This window comes from Aptenodytes forsteri, unplaced genomic scaffold (assembly GCF_000699145.1).
Source record: "Aptenodytes forsteri isolate BGI_AS27 unplaced genomic scaffold, ASM69914v1 Scaffold387, whole genome shotgun sequence".
In the NCBI taxonomy this organism is placed as follows: Eukaryota; Metazoa; Chordata; class Aves; order Sphenisciformes; family Spheniscidae; genus Aptenodytes; species Aptenodytes forsteri.
Window position 1 is genome coordinate 523,413 of NW_008795368.1, and position 26,619 is coordinate 550,031.

The 26,619-nt window shown below is 37.6% G+C and overlaps 1 protein-coding gene across 1 annotated transcript in view; it reads left to right on the forward strand.

Moving 5' to 3' along the window:
* Window positions 1–26,619, forward strand: part of SV2C (synaptic vesicle glycoprotein 2C) — an 84,113-nt gene that overhangs the window by 26,398 nt on the left and 31,096 nt on the right. The window contains exons 2-3 of the mRNA XM_009280290.1: window positions 1,608–1,788; window positions 12,796–12,947. Coding sequence (XP_009278565.1) covers window positions 1,608–1,788; window positions 12,796–12,947 — 333 coding nt within the window. The remainder of the gene's footprint in view (window positions 1–1,607; window positions 1,789–12,795; window positions 12,948–26,619) is intronic.

Below are 26,619 nucleotides of genomic sequence, written 5' to 3' on the forward strand. Positions count from 1 at the left end.
GAGAAGCAGAAAAGGCCTTGACTCTGTGTAAGCACTGCTCAGCAGTAACTAAAACATCCCTGTGTTATCAACACTGTTTTCTGCACAAATCCAAAACACAGCCCCATACTAGCTACTGTGAAGAAAATTAACTCTATCCCAGCTAAAACCAGCACACTAATATACATTTAACACAATGTGTGTTCTAGCAAATGTTTTAAAACTGTGTTTCATAAGGAAGCAGCAGTGGAAACTACTTGGACAAAACATGAGGGGGAACAGAGACATGAGACCCTGCAGATGTCAGCACTTCAGATGTTAACATCTGGAATTCCAAGCATGGAAATACTGATGAGTGACCTCTACGTTAATATGCAGTTAACCAAGTCCAGGCATTTAAGTATTTCTTTCAGCTTGCTTTCCTTTCCAGCTGCCTTCTGCAGGACAGAGGTGATTCTTTTGGAAGCCAGAATTTTACACAACAGCAATTAAAGCCCAGCAGAGTTTCTGGGGAATTTGTCCATTCTTGTGGCTGATTGAAAAGAGGCACAGAACAAGGATTGCTAGTATTCTAGCTTCTTCCAGCTACTTTATATTTAATTCCTGCTCTGTAGTAGACATATAAGATGGTAGCAGCTGCTAGGTAGATAAAAGCCAATCTGGGAAGTTCAATAAGAAAGTAAGTAGAAAAAGAATAATACATGTATCAAACAAAATACAAATCTGGTTGGTTCTGTCCAAAGCTTGGGAACTACTTTTTTTTCTGATAGTCTGCTCAATGTCTTGTGCATCTTTGCCAAAAGTCCCACAGAAGGTTTGTCCCTGGAAAGGAAATAAGGTACAATATGCTAATATGTGAACAGTCAGAGTGTTAAATATTTCAGCTTATCTTTCTGTGGAAAGTACTTTATGTAGAAAACATAATTAACGTCAAAAAAAAATCACCCCAAAATAATTTTTCTCTGTCATCTCATTTTAATGTATGTAGCTAAACTGTAATGTATCTGTTCAAAATTCTTTGGGGAAAAAACCCCAAAACGTTCCAGTGCTTTTCTGTATACAGGACAGTGCCTTTTTAAATAAAGCAGTACGCTGAAGTAGGAGGGAGGAAAAAAACAATCAAGCTGGACATTTTTGATTCTATAGATCTCACATGGAAAGTGTCTGTTCCTTAATCAGCTTCCTTTGGACTTAGCACATCTTACTCCCAGTGATTAATCCGCTACAGGACTGCTTATATTCTAGACAATTTGTTTCTTTAGAGGAAGTTACAATTTTTGCAGTATTTAACATGAATACAATTTATTACTGAGGAAAGAGTGGCATTCTTTCTCCCATTCAGTCTTATTTGCCTGTATTTTAATTGTTTTAGCTAGAGGCACCTTGTTTAATAATTATATTAAGCTTCAGTATGTCTGGTAACAGGTGACAAAGACACAGTAGGAAATCTGTTCTCCCTAGATACATTTGCAAAGTTATGCATATAATTTCTATTCACTGAGAAAGGAGAAATTAATCGGTATACTGTTTGTTTTGTAAATATGGAAGATCAACTATTTTTGGTGTGGTCAATTGTGGTCAGTTATGTAGCTCACAAAACAACATCTTTTTTTTTTTGTGTATTGCAGGTAGCATAGTGTACCTTGGTATGATGGTGGGGGCATTCTTCTGGGGAGGCTTGGCAGACAAGGTGGGAAGGAGACAGTCACTCCTGATATGCATGTCTGTCAATGGATTCTTTGCCTTCCTTTCATCATTTGTCCAGGGCTATGGCTTCTTCCTCTTCTGTCGCTTGTTTTCTGGATTTGGGTAAGCTCCTCTGGTTTTGTTCATTTCCACAATTCTCTGTGTTAATAAAACTTTCCTGTTTGCAAAAGCACATTACTTAATGTAGAAATATAGTCTGTGTCAGGGGCGAGACAATTAAACAAGGTGGCTACTACGCTCTTAAATAACAACCTGAAGGGGAAGAATAATGACTTTAGAGGAAAGACACAGACTGCAAATTGTGAGATTGAGTTCTGTTATTATTTTGCAACAGACTTGCTTTAAGAACTTGATCAACTTGCTTAACTCTTTTATGCCTCAGCTTCTCTATGTATTGCTTGTTCAGTCAGCAAAACAATACCCTCCTCACAGGTGTGCTGTAAGATTTCAGTGGTATTTGTAAAGTTTCTAATGTCTTTGTGTGCATAATACTGTTTATAATAACACTGCAGTAAAGACTGTCAAATTTAAAACGGCACCCAAGAGTCTGCTAAATGTTATTGCTCTCTCCAGAAGAACGGCGTTTGTGGCCCTGTGTTTGCTTTACTTCTCTTTTCATTTAAATAACTTCCCAGTTGTTGGAAAAGTTTAAGATATTGGCAATGGTCGACTAAGTTTATAATTTTAAACTTACATGAGCAGAGATTGAGATACACAAGTAAATTACTGAGAAAGCTTCTACCTTAAGTGCACCCTTGGATAATCAAGAGCTCTGTTCTGCAGAGTGGTTAGTTTAGCACTTCTGGTAATTGCTTGATTCAGATCAAAACTCCCAATTACAATTCCATTTCAGGCCACTATCAATCTTTAGGATGCTGAACAGGCAGGAGCTGCTGAGAGCACAGTATGCTGTGCTGTAAAGCCATTCCCATGAAGTCTACTGCTTGTATGGTTTGCTGGCTGTAGTTTGTGTAGCCTTAGTGCGCTAACGCTGTTGTGTGATGTTTGTGGTTTTAGAAACCACTTGAACTGGTCTGAAGTAGGGTAGGGCTAGACACCCATACCAAAAAGAAATTACTGTAGCACTAAGTACTATTAAACTGATTTAGGAAGGGGGATGGAAGGGCAAGGAGAGAGAGGAAGGAAATGTGAAGAGTCCTTTTGCTAGAGGAATCTCCTTAGTCTGTCACCAAATTGTCCGATATGACTCTAAAAGAGATCAAGAGGAAACGGCAACTGTTCTAATTCTTAAAAAAAACCTTAGAAAAACAAAACAAAAAATCCAATCCAGCTTCTTTACATGTTTTTCATAACATGGGTCTCTATCAGTTCCAGGTGCTATGTTTTGTCTCTCCATAGAGAAACATAGATCATGTTGCCTGACATTTTCACTCTTCCATGACCCTGTCAAAGTTCAGAAGCTTGTTGTATTGCTGTTTAGCCTGCCCAATTCATGGGGGCAGTACCAGACCCTTGTGCCCCTAAGGTTTGTCTTTTGACAGACAGGTTTGTGACACTGTTGGCTTTCACTCAGATTGCCTCTCTTGGGGCATACGACAAAATTTGTATTTGTCATGCCTCGTGCCAAACCTGCCTGCAGGGTCTCCTCGTCACCCGTAGCAGCAGCTTTTCCAGTAATGTACAGTGCCTGTAGCTTTGCTCGTGATAGATGTATGTCCTGGATTGGGAAGCACGTTCCATTGTGTACCCAGCTTATGATTACTGGTCTTTGAAGGAGCAGGCCCTTCATATCTGTATCTTATACCTCTGTGTGGGTCCCCACTGTGTCCAAAGTCCTCCTACCTCATTTTTGAGAGCTGCATGAATAGATGATAGATAATTTGCCACCATGTACTACATTTTAACCCCCCCAAACAAACAAGCAAACAACAACCACAAAAAACACAAGACAGCATGAGCTTCAGAGTCATTCCTCATAGCAATTACTGCAGAGAAAGTTTAATGACTGGCTCTCATTTGCTGTTTTCTTCAAAGACCGAATTTCTCCCCAGAGTAACATCCTTCAGCTGGTATCAGAGTTGCATCATAAAAGCCACAAGGTTTCTAGAACTGAATCTGTGCTTCATACTCTCTAGATGAGGGAAAGCTCTTCCTTTTTCTGTTCTCACTGTTTGCCTGTGATGATGAAGTTTTTCCACCAGACTTTGCATGTTTGGAGCCCTTCTTTCTCATCTGCTCACTCGCTCTCAGAGAAGGCTTACTTTTCACTTAAAAGCTATAGTCAAGATAGTATTTGTGTAACATCTGCCTTTCCTCTGTTTTTTGATCCCATTTTGGATATGGTCCTATGTTGAGAGCAGCTGTAACAGCAACAGACACATCATATGCCAAGCACCAAGAAAGGAGAGGCTAGAACGTGCCAGCTGCAGAGGCAGCAAAGTAAAATCTTTTCACTTTTAAACAGCTGGGCACAAATATACCTACTGTTACAGCATGCATCTTACAGGTCTCTGCTTCCAGATAATTTGCATCAGCTGATGTGCAAGAAGGCAAACTCTTTTCGGGATCGCTCACTGAAGAACTCCCAGATATTTGTGCCAGCTTTGAAGCCATATCTTCTTGCAGTATGACAGGAAATTTGCTTAAAGGGTTTGAATTAAATCTTGAACATTTATTGCATTCTTTACTACGTCCCACGTCTTGCTCGAATGAAAAAGAAGTTGTGTCAGTTGAATGGGAATAGAAATTCAACTTAATTTCTCTTTATAACCTCTCCTCATTTTAGAGGTCCTGTCTTTGAAGAGTAGATGCCAGTTCCCCTTTCTTACTGAAAGACACTGAATATATATCCCTATTACCAAGGGAGAAGGCTTTGTTCCAGTAATTTTGTGTGAATCAAAGAGCCCAGATATGAAATAGGAATAATTTTAAGCAAAGAACTGAATGATATGTTTTAACGGCAAAATAGTATTGTTACTCAGATGGGAGAAGAGCTTTCTGAAGGGGCAGAGAGTTATCTGGACAACTTCATATAATTAAAAGTCAATAAAATATGAAGAAGTATTCAAAAGATATAAAATCATTTAGGTGTATAGAGTTTAAACTGGTCTGTTGTCTTCTGGATAATATAAAAATAGATTAAGAAGCATGAAAAATAAAACCAGTGTCTGATAGAAGATTTTATTTATAAAAAATACTATAAAATAGATTCTTCTCAGATTCTCTTGCAATCAAAATGTGTTTATAGAAGTAAACTATTTAGGGGAAAAAAAATCCCTTCTAATAATTTTTTTTGCACATCTGAAAACTAAAACTAGTAAAAATTTTACATGCAAAAAAGTGTTTCGGAATACAAAACAGTATAAATAATGTTAAGATATTTCTGGGTAAAGGGCATTGAGGGATATGAAAGTCTGAAAGGTGAATTTAAGCTAGTGAAAAGAATAAAGAAATATTGGGCAGTCTCTGCAAAATCATTTTCTTTTACGGAAAATAGTATCATAACTATGATTTTTCGATTGATTAATCCAAAATCAAAACTCAAAAGGAAATTGAATCCAAAAGCATGATAAAGTTCTAGGAGGGCTTTCGACATGGCTTCCTACAAAGTAAAAAGACCTAGACAAGAAACTGTGAGCTATATTCATCATTAGCCATTGGGGAATGTGCAAAGAATTATCATCAAAAAACACCTTGTTAGATCTGTCTTTGAAATTGCCAAAGGAAGGTTTCTAATACCAGAACATGACTTATAACATCGCTGTTAATTTGAATGGAACTGGAGTTGTTGCTTATTCAACACTGCCGCTGTGAAGTATTATTCTCAGCTAGAGAATTTTATCTAACCTCCATCACAAAAAATTGCATTTATTTAATCTAAGCTATTAGTTTACTATTTTTGATACTTTTAGATAATTTTAGATGCAGTTTTTCTAAGTACAACAACTCAATTTAGAATAAAGTACTTGAAAGTGCACTATATATTTGTATTATCCCAGCAAATTTCATTTTGTTTGCTTTGAAATAACCAAAGATGATACAGTTCGGGAAAAAGTATCATGTTTATCCAGCCCAAATGTTACTTCTAAAAGTAATCACAGTTTTCATGCAGTAAAAAGCTAGCTGAAATAAATATCCTGAGATGAACTACAGTTTAGAAATTCTTCAGACAACCTATTTTACAAACCAGACATTATGTCCAGACTACAGAGATTTCTTTTAATTTGCCAAAATTGCCAGTTTGGCCAAATTTCTTCTCCAAACCCACAGAAAGGTTAGGAAATACAGCTAAGATATGGTTAACTTACGTAACCAAAAACTATTAGGAAGCCTTTTGCCTGCCCATTGCCCCTTGTGAATAAGAGTCTCTCTCGAGCTTTACTATCATATAGTGTTTCTTTTCCAGAAGACTTCAGACTGTACTTCATTAAATCTGAGACTCGCCTCCAGACAGCTTTCTTAACCCCTCCTCAGAAAATATCTCGAAAGCTACATGCAGTACTCTGTCCACATTACCGGGATCTACTGAAGAGTACAGATGTCAATGTAGTAGCACTAAACTCATCATTTAGATCTTTTCTTGGATTCTTCACGCTCTTGTGAGGAATCAACAGTTAGCAAAAATCCAAAGCTGTGGATGAAGTTTCTTGTAACTAGCAGTTTTGAGGTGATTGCCTGTGCAAATCCACCCACGCTGACTTTTACTACCACTTTTGTACGTTATGTGTAGTGTTGTATATCCCCCTTTTCTTAATGGCCAAGACAGGAAGAACATGCAAGCCGTCCATATGCACAACAACTGTAAAAATGTTCCAGCAGAGATATGGACCACGTGGACACAGCACAAGACGGTTGGCCTACACAAGCAGTTGCCTTCAGGAACTTCAGATTTAGACCAACAGGCTGCTTTTGTAATTGTGTGTCATGAGTATTTAGTATCATGCTGTATTTATCTTTTACTTCTTCATACCCACTTGCTCCACTTCTTTCTCACGGAACACCTATGTGTCCTCTTACCCTCAAAAGGTTGTAATCCTACCACCTCTAATTCCTCTCCAGCTCCCAGCTGTCTCCCACCCATGGCTATCAGTGTTTTTACACTGTGAGCTAATGAATAGCTGCGCAGGTGACTGGCTTTAAAGCTGATAGCGTATGCCAAAAGGGTAGATACGCTTCTCAGTTGAGCCAAGGAAGCAGTTGGCAAGGGCTGAGCTTTCCAAATAGCTTTGATCCAGCCCTTGCAGCTTCAGCTGTGGGTAAAAGTTGACTAATGTAAACCTGGGATATCTGGGAGAGAAGTGGTCTTTCCTAAGACTGTTAGGAGAAGAGGAAAGTATTCTTATGAGGAAAAGAAAATTATACAAAAGGGAGAGAAAGACTAGACAAGGGAAACATAAATAAGGTAGAGAGCCTACATGACAGAAAACAATCAAAAGAAAAAGTAAAAACTTGAAAAGAGCAACAAAAAAGAAGAAAATCTGCAAAAGAAAATGTTCATAAAAAATTATTTTGTGATTATCAATACTGGCAGATCTGAAAGCAATTTATCTGACATATCTAGCTGACCAAGTACTGCAGGCAAATTCTTTGCAATTTTATGTTTGAATCTGACATCAAATTTGGCTTGATATTTTTACATAGTGTTGGGTAAATTTGGGGAATGAATTATTTACTCATCAGTTCAGCTTCCATCAGAACTGACAATACTGTAGAATTCAGTAAATAATCACGTGAATCTTTATCACAAGGACTCTCTTGCTATTAATAGCATACAGGCCACGTGTGTACCAGAAAGACAACTTCTCTAGTTTACATAGTCCAAAGCGGCACTTGTATTTAAACATGGGTAGAATGATCAGCAAAGCTTAGTCTATAGCGTGCTGCAGTTTTGTAGGGCTTTATCCAACAGTTGTCAAGGAGAACCGGTCAATCTGGCTGCTCATTCTTAGATACTTTACCAGTCTAATGGCAGTTCTGAAAGGAAAACAACAGAGATGTTTTTTAATGAGAATTGTGGTAGTGGGGGTAGAGAACTGTTAATAAGAAGAGGGAAGAGTAGGTGCAATTGGACAGAAGGACAAAGGGTGGTGGGCTGTTTCCAAATCTCAGGAGTGTAACACTGAATCTGTGTTTTGAGCTCTATCACTTTTTAACAAATTGCAAATAACAAGGTGACAACTTGCAAATGCCATCTCACACAGACACCATCTTTATTTTTAGTCTAGATGTTGTCCAAGTTTGAAAGAGAAGAAGACAAGGTATTTCAGAAGAACACCATCCTGCCTTGTGCATTTAGCATTCTGTAAGGGTTTTTTTCCTAATTATCTCTATTCCTTGTATGCTTTTGCATTTCAAGCCTGTTTGTCTAGTGAATCTGCAAATAAACAAAGACTTCTATCTGAAGCCAGAGGTTCTTGAATGCCTCACCAAAGTGTTTTTATCCCAGCTGTCACACTGTGCAGTTGCCAAAACCTGTTGTGACAAATCATGGCTCTGAAGGTAGATTAGCAGACATTTATCATCTTCTTTGTGACAAAGAAAACGCAAATGTACCTTAGCTTATTGTTTGTTTCACTGAATCCTACTCTCCTAGGGTGCATCACTTAAATCTCTTTTTGGTTTCCCCCTCCCCATAACTGCACAGAACAAACACGAGCAGAGAGTGTACAGAAATAACATTATAAAAGCATAGCTTTCAGTTTGGATGATTTTCTGGGGTCATAAATTGAACCTTCTTTTGCTGAAAAGTGGGATTAGATCAGTTGCTTATTTCTGTATTGTCATTTCCCCCTGAATAACTGTTGTTCTTTTTGAATCTAAAATAATAATAATAAAAAAGCATCAAAATGTTGGATAAGGAGCCACCCTTCTTTGTGGATAAATAGAAGAAACAGTACAACTCTTTTTTTGAAGTAACAGAACTGAGCAAATATGACCTACCACCCAAAACACATGCCATATGCACGCTGAGTGGAAGCTGAACTATGTAGAAGATGGCTTTCACTTAGAGTCTAAATGCAGCTGCAGGTCATAGGTACCAGACAGTGGAGGACTCTGTGTGTATGAGTCTGTATATGAGCAAAAGTAGACAGAAAGAAATAGCCAAAACCTAAAAATGTAGCTAGAAAGATATTAAGAACCTAATCCTGAAAAAAAGAGTAAGAAGTAAGAGTAAAATAAGAATTTGGGGGCACCAAATAACATGTTCAGTCATTGATTTTTTTTCCAAACAGAAGTAACCCCACTTCCCTCAGCCGCTCCTCGTAAGACTCTGTGGCAACTCTGCCTTTGATTTTATTTGGAATTCCCCCCTGTGCATGCCACCATCCATTCCACACAGTGTTGGTGGGATGCCGAAGAGGCAGTCTGCTTTCAAACTTGTAATACAAAAATGTTGAGGATCAAATTCTGTTCCTTCCATGTAAATATGGAAGGGCTCAACTGGAGCCACTGAATTATTAAGGGCTTATATGAGTGTAAGTGAAGGTGGGATCTAGCCTAGGATTTTTTTTACTATAGAAAGTGCATTCTTCCTTGCAGCTATTGGGTGATATGGTGGGGTTTTTTTAATAAGAACATTTGATGAATTAATTCATAATGTGCAATAGCTGCTGAAGTATGTGAAAGATCCTCACAAGAGTGTGATCGAAGAAGTCAGAGTTGCTCTGATCTTCTCTTGCCCAAGTATTTGAGAGGTAGTTTATGCTCCTGCTAGCAATGTTCAGTATACCAGATACCACATTAGTTCTATAATAATAAATGGCTGTGGTACCAAGCACACATTAAAATTTCTGCAGGAGTCAGACAGAAAGTTCTTTGCTCCTTAAAAACGTTCTCTGGGTCCACACAGTTTTTAAGGAGTTTCCTCATTGTTGTTTGGTATGATAACAGCTGTAGCTCTTCCTGCTCTCCCTTTCTGCTGTCACTTGCTCTGCATTTGGGAGCAAGTTTTAGGGAGTGAAGGCATGGCTACCGCCACCCTGAGATTGTTCAGCATAAGAGCAAAAGAAAAGTCTTCTGCAGCAGGATGCTTCCTCTCCATCTCCCTACTCTCTTCTTCAAATCAGCTGCTGATTAGCCTCTCTAAGATTTTCATAACAGGTTTTTTAGTGATTGTAATAGCTTTGCATTAGTGACATAGGAAGACCTTTTTAGGCACTGGTATCTTGAAAGCTTCTAGCAGTATCACTCCGCACTTACATGAGGCCAGAAGGAAGAATTTAACCAGCTGAGAAGCAAGTTTTCCATTCACACTCTTAAGGTACGAAGAAGTGCACAACACACTTTACTACACAGTTGCTATGAAACAGAGATCTGCAACTCTAAATAGCAGCTGTTGTCTGTGTGATGAAAATACATCCTTTATTTCTCCTTTAGACAGTAGACAAGTTATTTTCACTGTTTAATCAATACAAACATAGTATCTGGACTTTTAAGCTTTTCTTAGCCTGTTGGTGTACTCACTGGAAATGTCAACTTAATCACACCAGATGAAACAGAAAAACTGGTTTTTTTCCAAAGCTGATTAATTTTTTTCTGTTTATTTGCATATCCTAAATAAACACTTTGGTTTGCTGGCTCCAGAATTCCTCTTATATGTCTAAAAGGTCTATTCATTAGAAAAGTTGCCCTATTAAATTGGTCGGTACAGACAATGCTTCTTCTGTAGCCTTGGAGGACCGTTAGGACATAGCATATGAGTCAACCCATCTGGATCAATTTTTAAATGCTAAAGCAGCATCAACCTCCAGTCCTCCATGGTACAGTTGGTTCGTGCTGACAGGTAGGAGATGCCTTTTTTTCTGCCTTTGGTCAGGATCTCTGTACATTTTATGACATTAAGACAGGGTATGTTCTTTCCACTTGAAGCATCCACCCATTTTCTAAACCATCATCCCACAAAGATTTGTATCACCTATGGATGCATGACTAACTCCACCCATTGGAAACTCTCTGCAAGACCCACTTCATCGGAATTCCAACCTAGGAGATTTAAGGGGGATTTCAAGAAGATTATATGTTGAGTCTTGAATTTCATAAGCATAAGGACTATATTTGCCTGAAACAAACCCTTTATAGAGAATGTTTTCAAGCACTTCGCAATAGGAAAACTATTAAAGTGTTAAATGTGATTTATTATTAATTGTGCTATATAGCACAGATGGTTTCAGGCTATATTTACTACCATAGTAACTGCATTATAAAATAAATAGAAGATTCTGTACTTCATGAAAAGACATATGAAATGAAGAAAATTGTAAATTTAGAAGAACAGATCGGATAATAGAACAGGAAAATTACCAAATATATATTTACTTACCACTCACTATACTTTCCTTAATGAGCAAAAGCAATCAGAGAAAAAAGCACTTACCAAAAATTATTCTCTTTAGGTAGAGTATTGTTGCATGAATGTTACTATCCTACATGCCATGAGCAATCTGTTAATTGAGGTCTTCTTGAAAGTGGGCACCTGTAAGTTCTCATCAGCACTTTTCAACATTAGAAAAAGAACTCTAATTAGATCCGTGAGTACTGTATTTGGGCAATATTGTGGGAGTGCAATTCAAAGCTGTGCCTGAGCCCTGGAGGGTAAGAAATCATAGCTGTAATCCGCTTATACTTTGGGAACTGGAGAGCCCCGAGTCCATAGCACCACTGAGGGAGCAGGGCTTCCCCATCAGAGCAAAATAAACTGTGATTCCACGGTTGGCCATGCCCCTTCCACTGCTCCTCACACCGGGCTTACAGGAGAATCCCCGTGGACAATGTCTCCCATTGCCTGTGACAGGGCAGTTCACTAGTGAAGGCTTTTATTTTTTTCACCTATGAGAAGAAATGAGATACAGCCCTTGTTAGCTGTATATCTAACAAGAATTCATGGAGGTATAAACCTTTGCAGAACTGGCAGAAGGGATAAAAGCTAGCAGGCTCAACTATGGAAAACATTCATTGTAAAGCTAAGAGTTGACCAGCAGTACTTCATGAAGAGCTGTCTAGAAGAAAGTGACAAAACAGCAGATCCCTAAACAAGTATAACAGCTCAATCCAGTATTTCATCGTTGTACCTGAGGATGTCTTAAATTGTATTGCTATGGCACTGAATTGTCTTAGGAGTGAAATACCATTTCTGTATTCATGTTTTCCTTTTTAATATTTGTTTTAATCTGTTTCAACCTTCCTTCTTTTTGCTCCCATTTTGGCATCTCCCACATGACAGCATAAATATGTATTTATCTTTAAAATTCAGTTAAAAATTCAAACCATGCAAGATATTGTTTCAAAGTATGTAATCTGGTATGTGAGAATATCTCTTCAAGCTTCACAGGTATTTTCTTCAGCGGGAAAGACAAAATCCACAAGGACTTGTCCTGTTGTGGAACATTTGACAGCTTGCATTGGTAGTGAATAGGTAAAGACAGTAAAAGATGATCTGGCAGCTGGTGCTGAAAATGATACATAATTTGAGTTACTCTCATTTTTGTAAAATGAAACTGAACTTTTTTTTTTCCCAACTAACCTTCAGTCAGTGATTATTTATACCATGTGGAAAACTGAATATAGTATAAATGCATAGGCTTTTCATAAAAAACTTAAGTAAAAAACCAGCATGGGCTTAGCAAATCACGTAATGCAACTGAATAGAACATCTTTTTAAATATGCGTGAAATAAAAAGTGTTAGTAACATAGTTGGCATTTAGTTACTTCTTCATTACCTAAAGCATCAGAGGTAAGACTTAGAGAAATATCTATTATTCTTTGGAAAAATTACTAATATTTTCAGTTAAAAGCAATGTATTTTGACACTTGTCAGTAGTCTGCCATCATTTCAGGATTTTTGTGACGGTGGAAGTCAACGCTTTGTGCTGATTTCTGTTCCAGCGGCTGGCACATTGGCAATCCCCTTGAATCACTGAATGTAATGAATTGTACACAGAGTTTTCAAGGAAATATTTGACAAAAATTGTGTCCAAACTGGTGCAAGTTTCCTCAAGAGTTCCCCAATACATGGTGCAATTTGAGAACAAACACTCTTGCCAGAAAAGCTGCTTGTAGTTTGGGTTTTCAATGACTGCAGCTATGGGCTTGTTCAGACTTCAACTAGCTGTTAATCTCTCACTTAATCCATGATCTACATCTCCTTTTAGGATTGGTGGAGCTGTGCCGACAGTCTTCTCCTATTTTTCGGAAGTGCTTGCTCGGGAGAAACGAGGTGAACACCTGAGTTGGCTCTGTATGTTTTGGATGATTGGAGGCATCTACGCTTCTGCAATGGCTTGGGCAATAATTCCTCATTATGGTAAGAAAAACATCTCCTTGTGATTTGTAGCTCTTCCAGTATGAAAGCAAAGCTCTTAAAGTATAGTTTAAAGCGGGGACTTCATGTCTGTTCTCAAAATACTGACCGTGCTGTTAAGAAAAAGATTTATTCCTTTTGGTGGAAATAATGGGAATAGCTTGTACCCTAAATAACAAACAATATATTAAAAGGCACAAAAGTTAACCAATACCCATGTTTAGTCAGATTCTCTAAATTACTGAAAATCTGGACACATGAAAATATAATTGGTGTTATTGTTGAATCTGGAGAAAATAGGTGATGTGGAGACTTGCATCCGAGAAAATAAATTTTAAATTGCTGGATGTCAAATTTGTGCTCGCTTTGTTTGTTTGTTTGATACAGAGATAAGATGTCAATTATACATTCTTGAGAAAGAAAAGTAAGGACTATCTTAAAGTTTGCAGTGCTAGTTCTGAATATAAAGCTGTGCTGAATGTTTCATTCTTAGTAGATCTTTTTAGTGTTGTAGAAATAGAGAAATGGAACAGAGTGCACTTAAATGCTGTAGGGGTGAATGAGGGCAAATAAGACAGAAAGATTGCAATGGCTGAAGTTATACACACATGCAATATAAGTCACTTTGTGAAAGAGCCCTTTACTGCCCTGACATGGTTAAACATTATGTGGAGGTACAGATTCAATTCTTAGTCTCTTGGGTTTGCCTTTTAGAAGAGTTAAGTGCTCACGGGTCTCCAGGGTTGCTGAGACTGCTCAGGGGTTCTTAAAAATCAGCCTCTGCAAGCATTTCTCCCTGGCACTCCTCAAGACAAGTAAAGCAGCATTGTGAGTTAGCTGGCATCCAAAGCAGCTTTCGTTAGCCAAGCAATGAGGTTTATCACAGCTGGATTGTGAAAGAGAGGAGAACTTCATAAGGTTTGCCCAAAGTGATTGGAACATTTAGCAAGTGGTAATGTCCAGAAATAAATTATAATCGTGCAGACTAATCAAATATCTAGACTGTTGCATTAAAATTAATTTTAGAGTCCAGTACACACAACCTGAATCTATGTCTTCAACCTTGCCTTTTGGCTTTGCATTGCTGGAATCAAAGAGAGGAATTTTTGCTGACAAAGCGCAATGTGGATAATTTATTTATTTTCCAATTAGTAAATTGCTCTGGATGCCAAGTACTTTTTGCTTTCCTATGGATTTTTATTTTCTTTATCTTTCAGTGGAAAATGCAAACATTATGACAGACTGATTTACATAGGTTGTCTAATTTCATTGTAGATTTTATAAATAACTCAATAACCTTTACTGAGGTGCTTTTAAAACATCACATGCCAGTATATCTCAATGAATACACTTCCTTATACCAAAGCAGTGGCACTAAAGGGAATAATTTTCTTCTTTCTTTAGTAGTGGAAGAATATCAGCAACAAAAAGCCATGCCACACTGATTTTTTTTTTGTATGTCCTTCTGCAAAAATATTTATGAAATCACTTAACACAAAAGAATGTAAACCCCAATTTTAAAAGACAGTATTCTTCAGATATAAATCACTCTCCTTGCAGTATATTCAGGAAAGTTGTAATAGCTAAAAGGAGGGTTAAAAAGCAAGCTATAAACAACAGAAACAATCCTTTCTCAGAGGAAAAGAAGTGGATTTATACACCATTTTGGCAAAATTAAACAGAATGTATTTATGGGTTTTAATGAGGTCTTAAAATTGTCTTCACTTTAAATCAGACTTTTTCATTATGTTGTGAAGTTTAAAACCTGTGTCAGTTCCTAGTACAAACAGGGAATCACCCCATCTCAGGACCAAGGGCAAACTGCTTCATTGTCATGGTGCTGTGCCGAGCTCTCAGGCATTGCCAAGGGCTCCCAGGGGAAACGCAGCTCTGACACTCGGGAGAGCACAGTCACACATTACTGTACCCTCCTGGAAACACTCCAGGCCAGGTGAATACCAGCGCAGGTCGCTGCACCATTTGTATCACGTGTGTTCATGAGGAGGCTGTTGTAGTAGTATTTTCTCTTTTACAATTTCTACATGGTTACCATGGAATTATTTTGCCAGAATTAAGGAAAGATACAGGTTTTTATCCAAATTACTTCCAGTCCTTCTCATCATTCACATCTCCACCAACCAGGAAGCAAAACATAATTATAAACAAAGCAGCCCACCCACTTCTAAGGCTCATTTATATAGTGCATAGGGATTTCTGAGGTCTCTGCTTCTCACCTGAAGAGTAGACAGAGTTGATTTTTCCCAGCTGAATTCAGAAGTTACTCAACGGCAGTGAATGAAGTTGCATCTGTTGCGAAACAATAAACTGACATTGAGCATAGTGGAATTATTCTTAAATGAATAGAAAAATACCAGGCCAACAGAGTAGAATAATTTCATAGATTTTTTTTCTCCCTCTTCTACAAATGTATTCATTTCATTTGTATTGCTTCTTACATAAGCCACTTTAAAAAGTCCTATATTCACAACCAGTACATGTTATCTAGCCGAAGGCAGACAGTGAAACTGTACAAGTTTAGCATTTGAACATTTAGCTCTATCTTTCTGTGAGGAAACAAAGATTACATTCTCCATATTTAACAGTTTATCTCTGTTTCTGTTCAAGCAGCACAGGAGCGTCTGAAACCTGAGTAACGCTCTGAAACACAAAATAAAGGGAAGCTAACAGTTGCCTTGGCATCAGCATGCTGTTAAGAGAGGAATCTGTGTGATGTAGTGCTGCAGTGACCACGTATGGAAAGGCTAATACCACCTGGAAGACAAGCATCTCTGTCCCAGGGCTTCTTGAAGTCTATAGCTGTTGGCTTTTGTTTGAAAATTGAAAATGGATGTAGACTTGTTCAGGGTCTCTGAAAGAGAAGTTCAGGTCATGGAAAAGCTATTAGAAGAAACATCTGCAGAGAAATGCTTCTAATTGCTGCCAATTAACAAAGTCCCAGATTAGGCTGCTACAAAGAAAATGCACTACTTAGGTCAGGTTGGATAGGAAGGATAATTACTGTTTTATAAATCATTTTGCAAATGCAACTTTAAATTGAGCATCATGTTTCAAGGTAGATTAATTCAAAGACTCTCAAATGCATCAAATATGTATTACCATATTCTTTAAAAGGTTCATTTTTCACAAATAATGAAGAATCTTATGAGTAAGAAATTACATTTCAGTTTAAAATCCAGACAGTGATATATTACCATTTTGTTACATCAAGTTTATCTGCTAGTCTGAGGATAGGAATCAAAAAGAATTATGCAAGTTTTTCTAGCCATTTTAGCCCTTTAAATAAAAAAAAAACAAAAGAAAGTTATAAAATTATCAGTTAAAAAAAAAAAAATTGTTGCCTGCCATACACTTGCATTATTTTAAAAATCAGTCTCTATTTTTATTGTGCCGTATCTCCAAACTAAAAATCAGGGGAAGCTGGATAAGGGTTTCAGTGTATTTAACCTATCAGTTTTGGTATTCCGTCTAGTTTTATGGTTTGCATATATGATGTATACAAGCTTTTTCTGGCTTCATAAACTACAGAAAAACCTTTTGGAATTCACAACATTCCCTAGAGTATTTTGCTTAGTGACAAACAAATATTGACTTAATTGATTTGTAAATCTTATTCCTGAATAAGAAGGGGAATACATGGCTGAAAAGAAATTAGATTGCAAGGCAGGGAACTGGAGGTGATGAGAAGTATGACCAGGATGGTCCAGGTGTCCAGGCTGCTACAGCATAAGCTGCATTTGAAGTCTGAAGCTTTCCCCACACTCTAGCCCCCCATTTCTGGTATTTACCAGGGTAGAGAGGGGACAACCATGTTAAACAGCTTTAGTGAACAAATCTTCACGGTATGATCAGAGGCAGAGACATTACTTCCATATATATCCATTAAATTCCGATCAAATTTGGCTAGATTATTCACTAAAAGACTACAAAATTAATAATACAGAATCAAGGAAATAGGAAACGTTACTTTCTAACACACTCAAGGGAAAAAGCAAACTTAAGTCTTTAGTGTAAGCATTTTATTCAGACCAGTGTAATCACATAACAGATCTTCATCTAAACTATTCATTTGTCATCAGTAAAGTCTTTTTTCCACTTAATTGAGGACCAGCTACTTGTGTTCATAAGAGAGGTATTTAGCACCATTCAGGGAACACAAATTTGGAGGAGAAAGAAGTGGAATAAGAAATCTAAGGAAAATGCTTTCAATTTCAGAATAGAAGATTTATTGCCTAGCTGTAATGTGTCTCTCTAGGTACGAGTAGGAAAGTATTAACTTGCCCGCTATTTAAGCAGATTTTTTGATTGCATCTGCAAACAACTGGTATTTTGTCCTGTGAATGAAAGAGGACATTACAAATGATATTTCTACTCCAGTCATTAGGATTTTACTAAACTAAGGAAAGCAATTTTTTCTGAATATTTACTTTTTAAAGTTTTTTTTTAAAGATAATAACTTTTTTACAGTAACACAGAACTTAAAAATGCAGACATAGAAGTGTCCAAACAATGGCCTCACACTTGACTTGCAAAATATTGTATTTAAAAGATAAATGGTAAAATCTATTTTAAAAATGTTTAATTATGTCTCCTACTGGAAATTTTGTATCCTTTTCCTGGTTTGTAAAATATATTTGCTCCTACTTTTCTCTGAAGATCTTTGCCTTTTACTTTTCTCCTGCTAATATCCTTAAGTGAGTTTAAATGGCAGAAACTGGGATTTAGTCTAGATAGGAAAGAAGTTAAGTTTTAAATACCAATGTAGTAAAGTACTAACATAAACTGCCAAATGTGGTTGCAGAATCTCCATCACTGGAGGTTTTTGAAAGCACATCAAACCACAGCCTGTCCTCAATAGTTTAGGAGCACGCTAAATTCACCAAACCTACTACTGGAGACCCGTTGCTTGTTCTTAATTCTACTTCCCATAAGTAGGTAAGTCTCTTCATTACGCAGAGGAGTCCATAAATGGCTTCTGTTTCTAACTGAGTGTAATTGTGGTTAGGGTGGAGCAATCTGTTTTGCTTTTGACTAAGTGGCTTGCAAAGTGGCCTGAAAAACATTTCTCAGTTTATAGCAGAAGATTGTTGAGGTGAAGCAGATAAATTCACCTGAAGAAATTAAATTTACTGGCAATCAAAAAGATCTTTTTGTCACCTTTTTGTAGGTGGCTCAAGAGTATTTTCTGTAGTATTTTCTATTGTCATGTTTGCTTTGTTCTTGTGTCATCCAGTTGTAGATAAAAAAGGTAAACATATCTTCAAAACTGCAATAAAATCCACTTCTGTATGAAACCATTGTGATCTACACTGTAGTAAAATAGGCAAGGAGGTAAGCAGAGCTGCAAGCAGGAGCTATGCAGGTGAGGACATGGAGAGCTACTGGCTCACTGTGCATCTCAGAGCGTGTGCAGCACCAGACAGTGTTAATGGAGGAGTTAATCTCTTAGCCTGCAGCAGACTAAACTGAGAACGTGATGGACTAAAACTGTTCAGTGGCAATGAAGTCAGCAAAACTTTTAACTCCCTTATTCTACCTTTTTTTGGGGGGGGGGGGCTAAAGGGTTTCTCAGTGGCACATGGCAGCAGCAGTATTGGGATAAAAAATCCTATGCCAATGCCATGTATTATCAGTGGGGTTATAGGGCATGGTGAGTACTTGATTAGCAATAAAAGCAGAAGGATCTTAGGAGCCATCCATCTTCCAGCACTTCTGATGAGCAGAACTGGACCCTTCTGAGTGGTGGGAGCTGCAAGTATGGATGTACAGAAATTTCAGTCTAGCCTGCTGGTCTCCTCCCATTAGGAGGAGACAGGAGTTTATTGTATTAGCAAAGTGGATTCAAAAGGTTAGTCTTCTGTGGTGATGATTATTCCAAGATGAATGCCGTGAAACAATTGTTCCCCAGTACATAAATGTTACATGATATATGTTTTAGATAATATAAGAAAAAAGTGGAGCTTTTTCTGTTTGTCAGCATTTATTTTTGTAGAAATTAAAAGGTTAACGAACAGCTTTGTTAAGAAGATGAAGTACTAGAAGCCAGATTTTTTGCTAGCAGCTTGTATAGGCTACATATTTTTCAACAGTAACCCATGAACTTGGGTGTCTCAAGGTCTAGATCGGGATTGTACCTGGATGAGCATAAAAAATTCTTGATTACTTTGAAAAATTAGGGACTTAACCTCATTATTACTTGTCTGTGGAAGAAAACACTATTAATTACTTTGTTGAGATTGTACAGATTAATATCTGTAAAGCGTCTTTAGACACAATTTGTCTGCTCAAATCTATGTTTCAAAGTGTCAAAGTTGATGCTGTAAATATGTGGCTGTTAGTTTTACAGATATCGCTGCATTTTAAATATTTCTTGTAGTGCTTCTAAATTCTGAAATGTATGTTAGAGGTGGATCTGAGCATCAGAGGAACCGCTTGGTTTCACTCATGGCTATTTCATCAGCTGCTCCCAGCATTTCCTCAGCAGCAAGATGCCCAGCAGCTTATAAATGTATTATAAATCATAGTTTCATCTTAGGGAAAGGGTCACCAAGTTCCTTCTTCCACCTTTCCTTTGCTGTAGTCCCCAGAGAGCACTTTGACTATCTCTGATGCAATGCACCCATCCAATCAAAAGACCAGGATGCACTTACATGATTTATAATAAAAAGAGCCACACTTGACTGATTTCATATTGCTGCATCACTGCAGTGACTGTGCCCAGGGAAAGGAACTATATTCAGTAGTCATATCTACAGAGATGATTTACTGCAGTTCCTTGTACACCAACACCTGATTAATGTGAGTTGGAAATAGGAAAAACAGTTATGTGATGGCTGTTTGGTTTCCTTGTTTGAAGTTGGAACATGCTGAAATAGGATGCCATCAATGATTTAGTCATGCAAGAGGTGCATCAGCAATGTCTTCTTTAATCTTGCAGAAGGCAAATAGGAGAAAAGCATGATTAGCTGCAAAGGGAAAAGGAATAAACTGCTTACTGATGATAAGACAAAAAGTAATGAGCTGAAATTTCTGTCAAGGGGAGATAGTATAGATAATGAAAAAGACTTTCTAATGGTGTGTTAGTTAAGCATCTGAAGAAAACTGCTATGGAAGCAGTGATCTCAGTCACTGTAAGTCTTTAAGAAAATATTAGATGAACATATTTTGAGAATATTGTAGGGGCCATCGTTGATTCTGATTTGGAGCAAGTGGATGCACTGGATGCCCCCTCAATGTCCCATCCACCCCTGTTCTCAGGGAACTATTAAACAGATGTTATTGCTCCAGTGGGTGCTGGGGTAGGCAAGAAAAGAGCAAATGAAGAAAACAAAGAAAAAAGGAGGAACTAAAGAAAGGGAAGGAAAGGGAAAGAAAGGGAAGGAAAAGAGGAAAAGGAAGGGAAGGGAAGGGAAGGGAAGGGAAGGGAAGGGAAGGAGAAAAATAAAAAGGAGCAGCATCAGACATTCCCAGCACGTGTGGGAAAATGCCTGTCTATCAAATTATTCTAGTTGGTAGCTCCAAAAGGAAGACAGAAGGTTTCTCTAATGAATAACCCTGCACTGGTAGAAAGAGAAATGAAAAAGTCTTTCCTTCTTTAATCTTGAAAATTCTGGACTCTCAATTTAAAAAACATTATTTTTCTTATTTTTCTCAAACCTTTCCCTACTAGGCTGCCTTTTCATGGTGGTTAAAAAAGAACAAACCCAAGCCATGGCAGCAGCTGCTTTGGAAAAAGCTGAGCCCAAGGCTCCATTTTCTATTACACAGTAGCTTCTGTTCTCTGCAGAAGATCTCTGAATTTTATTAGTTGTGCAGTGCAAAGAAAGGTGCCAAAGAAGATGGCCTGGGGAAGAGCTACATATGTCTTTTCCCAGTTGTAAAAAGCCCATGAATACACTAATAAATCTGCAGAATTTTAAATCAAATTTTTTTTTTTAACTTGGAGGAAACATTTGATCCAAATTTTAAAACCAAGAGCAGGTCTTCAATTTTGCCTTCTGTATACAATTGCCTTTCTGATACATCTTCTGTCTTCAGAATCCATGAATCTATGGATACCCTAACCAATGAAAAATACTGTTTGAGATTTAAAAGAAGTTGGAGCTTATTAAGATTGAATCTGCATTTGCTATGAGACTGTGTCATGCTGAACAAATGGAATAGATCAGACATAAAGGCATCTACTACGTAATGCAACATGTGTTGATCTGTTTTGCACTCCACAAAGAGGCAAAATGATCCCCACTGTGCTGTGCTTCCCCCCATACTTAGTGCACTTCCATTAATCTGGTACTCTGCAGGCTGAAGCGATATCTATACTTTTTAAATCCGAGTTAATTGAAGTGGGTACGAGGCAGTTTTAATGTTAACTTGAGTTATCAACTCCTACTTGCGAATTGCTCTTCATTTGAAATAATCCTATGAAATTAGATTATACTGAATGTGTATACTTTTAAAAAATCTTCGTCTTTAGGAACAACAAGAATGACAGAACACAGCAGAATTTAGAACAGCTGCTTATGCAAATCCAGCCAGGAAAGCAAAACAAATCACTTTGTTTATCAGTTTGCTATTTTCTGTGCCCTAATGCAGGGTTTTATATGGTCATTTAAATGTTTATATTTGCAAGCGTTAGAAGCTTAAGTAGCTTTTAGTACATCTACTTAATGAGCACTAAAGATGCTCATTAGTGAGCTTCAGATATAACCTTCTCCTGGGCTCTTTAGGTTGACTGTGAAAGACAAAATTTGTTTATTGAGAGGTTCAGTAAAAAACTAACAAGTTGTTTTATGAGCAGAGAAGTTATGAGGCCCAGTTTCCGAGGGGTTTCTGTCAATGTCCCTGTGACCCCTCTCTCTCCAGTCTTCCCCTATATCCCTTACAAGGCACCATGGCAGTACTTTAAGTTTCCCCTTGCTTTTTCCAGATCCCCTTCTGCTATAGTCTCTACAGTTGCCCTTTCTTGTCCCTAACACCAGTGCAATAAGAAACACTCAGCTTCCCACACCCTCACCATGCTCCCTGCTGCATTACAGCCCTGCTCCGGTCTAGCTGCTGTCAGGGAGGAGGCAGCATGTTTTGGCTTCGGTCAGACTGGTGCCAGAGCCGATGGATGGCGCGGCCACGGTGTGGTCCCAGCCCCCAGGCTGGCCGCAGCATCCCTGAGGGACCGCTGGCTTCTCTTGCCTTTTCCTCTGTTCTCTGATGGGGTCTCTCCCCTCTGCCTGGGCAGTGCATTTCACGGTGCTTTGGAGAATGTAATTATCTTTGAGACTATTTCTTCCTGTCAGGTTTGGCTGAAATAGGTCAATGGCTTTAAATGATGCTGGTGGAGGAACTGACAGACAGGTGAAGAGACTGTTGCCATAAACACCACTGTCTAATGCCATAAACATCATTTTCCACAGAAACCTTCGTTTTAATGAAAACTCAGTTTCTCACAATGAATTGGCTTTGAGTATAAATTAAGAAAAATTACATCCAAGTTAATGAAGCTGCCTTAGAAGTCTGGCCAGTGGCCGGCCATCAGAAATGTCTGCAGAGTCAGGCATAACCCTTGCTTTTCACTTCCGGAAACAAGTAAGATGCTAATCTGATGAGATTCGTTCTTTGTTCAAATTTTTAATGTCAAAAAGACAAAAAAGGTTTTGGTTTTGTGATTGGTCTGTAACAGATGAAAAATTCACGTAATTTGTACAGATGGGCAAAAGAAGAGGTCACTGGTCTTACTCTATGATTATTCAGATACATAAATATATTAATTTCCTCTGGAACACAGTACAAGAGTACAAGTTTGTCGGCCATACTTCCATATTGTTTGTCTGGTTTATAAAACTGTCTACTCTGAAGGAGTTAGTGATTGTCCTTTTAGTAATAGTTTCTTTTCACTTCAATAATATATTCTGTCTGTAGATTGGTTATACAACTGGAATATCATTTTTCAATTTGCAGTGCAGTTGCCTTTAAAATAAAATGAACATAATCAATTGCAGAATGTCATTGGATTTCTTTTTCAGGAAGCTTGTTTATACTTTTCTTCAAAGAAAAATATTAAATGTTACTTTTGAAAATCATGCCTACTTCAGTGAAAATAATTCGATTAAGGTATATTCAATTATCCATGTGTATCTGAGTATCTGAATACAGCATCTGACTATATTCTTTCTGCTCATATTTATAGAGGAGGGACCTGTACAAATATATGGGAAAAAACTGATCTACCTCCCCTATGGTGTTTGTCTGCTTAATATTCCCAACACGGCTGTATTTTTACACTTTCCAAAGATGCCAGCAGAAAACAGTATAAAATGAGCAAAGAGAAACAGCAAGATTTGGTAGTGAGGGCTCTGGGCTGAGGTTTCAGTTCCTGATCTCCTCAGCTTTGATGCTGGCCGAGGTGAGGAGATGCTGCTTTCTACCACTCTCTGTTCCTCTCTTGCTGTTTGAGTCTGTATTATCTTGTTTCCTTTCTAGTACAGGGGCTATTTGTTTTGGGGCATTGAAAGTTTTGCCCCCCCTCCTAGTTGTTTCCTGAAGGCAGCATCACCATATAATAAAAAAGTGAGGAATCACAGCTAAAGAGATCAAGGTAAGGCTTTTAGATTGTTTTATTTTCCCACAGGAAACTTATGTATTTCAGATATAAGCATCTGACTCCTTCATGATATCTGGATATTCTAGACTCTGTAAGGAAGTCATGAAGCTTTATAAAAAGAAAAATAGAATCTAATTCTCTGTTTATTTAATATATCATATTTTCCTTGTTCGCTTTGATAACTACATTTCAAACACTGCGACTGCCTCTCCGTAAGCAAAATCCACCTCCCCACAACCACCACTTGGATAGCTGTGATAGATTATAACTGAGGGTTGTTAGTACTTGATTTATGAGTGCAAGTAATATTTGTGTTGGAAGTGTTTGACCAAAGTTTGAATCCAGGACTTCTGACCCATGGTTCACAGTATGTACAGAAAAGCTCCATGTATTCAACTGACCAGGTTTGTTTAATAGACTGCTGTTAGATTAGAAGATGATTCTTAGAATGCACATCTGATCTAATTATTAGATCTATCTGTCTCTCTCTCAGTGATAGGATATTGCTCCTTTTTGTTTAAAATAAAAAAAAAAGATAAGAAGAGATAAATTAAATAGCAAAAAAGGAGATGAGACTTAAATCACAACACTGAAATGCTCATTAAAAAAAAGATTTTTCTTGCAACAACTTTTGAACAAATAAAATATAATAAATTTTGAAAGAGTTTCTTGAATTGCATAGATGCTCTGTTGTTACGCTGCAGCAGCATGCGAAAGGTAAAATGCACATCACTGGTAAAAGACATGTCCTCTCTGTGTTCTTCAGAAAATGTTCCAGCATTTCAATGGCTGTTTTGTTTGTAAAAGTTAGGCTAGATAAATAGGCGCCATTTTCTTTTCATAAACTGCACTGTTTTATTGTGCCTTTTTCTGATTGTCTTTTTTGATTAATTGCTTCTCTTTTCTTCTTCACTGTGAGCCCATCGTTTAAATATCCTTAGTCCAGACGCACATAAATCACTGGAAGTCCTGGACCAGGACAGGAACACTTACATTTTCAGTTAGCTTCCACATTTAACAGCTGCTGTTAGTAGTGTCTACAACAACTTGTCACACCAAATATAATGCAACTTGTGAGCTCAGAGCTATGGCTAGGCCATGGAGGGCACCACACAGAAATCTGTAGAGATCACTGTATCTGTGTTTTGCATATTGGTAGGACAACAATATAATCAGATTTTGTTGCAGACAAGTGTTTTCTTTCAGACTTGGCTCATAACGACTGCTGCAAAGGGCATTTGGCAATTTTACATTGTCTACTTATAAAAGTGAATTTTGTCTGCTGTTGATGATTTACTCTTACTGTACTCTTTAGCACTGTCCAAACAGATGTTTCAAACTTCATTAGCCAACCATTTTTCAATTCTTAATTAGGTGTAGTACAATAAAGTAGTGGAAACCACTAAGTACATGTAGGAGACGAGAGGTAGAAATCTTTACAAGAAATCAAAAGTAAGGTCATACAAACAAGATTTGAAGCACGTTTTAGTGACATTTGATTGCAGACCCTCAATGTTGACACTGATCATGATATTTTTAAGCTCTGACAGCAGTATCTTTTAACATGTGCTCTCCCCCACTATTTTTGACATTAGTTGCATCTGTTTGATCCGTCATCTCTGGAAAGCATGACATGGCCTTTTCTTCTTAGACTGACGAGCCTGTAAGTTATGATGTTGTCAGAGTCATGGCCAGCAGATTTTACCTCTTTGTTTTGCGGATTGTGAAGTGCCTTCACTGAACAGCTGCACAGAGCCAGACCCAAGTGAGGGCTTTGCAGAACTGCATGAGTACATAAATCTCCGGGGCCACTGACTCAGTCAGCCAAACAGTCAGATCAATTATGTACCACAGTGCTTGTAATGAGATTTTTGATGGTATCAGCTAAATATTAACCCTTGGTGGCCTATTCTGGGTTGATTTTTTTAATATGTGAGTAATTAGAATATCATCTTTCCAGTTCTTCAGTCTCCATTCCCCTTTGGACTATAATGTGAACTCAGTGTAATTATTGAATAGATCTTGCTTGTATTGGAAAAATACATTTTAATTTTTATGCTCACTTTTTAACTCGTTGTTAAGCTAAGAAAATTCTTAGACCATTCTTTGATTTAGTTTTCTTTCCAGATGCTGCCAGCTACTGCTGTGGTTTTCAATAACGGGGATTTCATAAAATGCTTCTAGGCTATATGCCCATAAAAATAATTAAGACAAATCAATCTTTCATCCATAGACCTTAGTTAGCCATGTAGGACTCTACATATCCATTTGAAAAATGTCTAGTGGTCATTAAATTCAGGAAGGTCACAAACCACTGACCTATTGCACCTCAGCACTACTTTTGATTTTTTCTGACTCCATAGTATTACAAAGGCATCAGGAAAATTGCAAACGTATGTATAAAAGAATCTTACATCCAAGCACTTACAGCAAGCATTGGTTTCCATAGGACTGAGGAGGGTGCCATATGAGTCCTAATCTCTCTACTTACAAGCAGATGTAGATATATATCAGATCTTTAACAAAAAGGAGAAAATTTTCCAAATCCAATTTAGGTGCAGAAATGTGTCAAAAGCAGCCATTTATAGGGAAATTAAACATTTGAGCTTTTGATTACAAATCACAGCTCTTCTCAAGTTTTGCATCTGAACCCTGGACAAAATTTGACCTGTGCCCATCTGCATTAATTTCTAGTAGTCTTGGGCAGTTTTCTCTGAAAAAAGGTCATGAATGTACATCAGGGAAGTGCAGAACATTCTAGCCTGGAATACGCATTTTTACTCACTTAATAATTTCAATTGCAAGATGGTGTTTCTCATTTTAAATTTCAGAAATACACAATTAACATAAGTTTTAAGAGAGTTTTTGCACTGATTTGTATTTTATAAAGTATGAGGTAGCCAGGAAGAAAGCCATTTTGAAGACACACAAGTAGAATGTTTTAGAAACACTGATTTAAGATCTAAGCAGAAAATTACAGATTTGCCCTGGAAAATATTCAAAACCTGTGCTCATTATCCAGGGACTGTAATGAATGAGGATACACCCACTTCCCAAGGATTA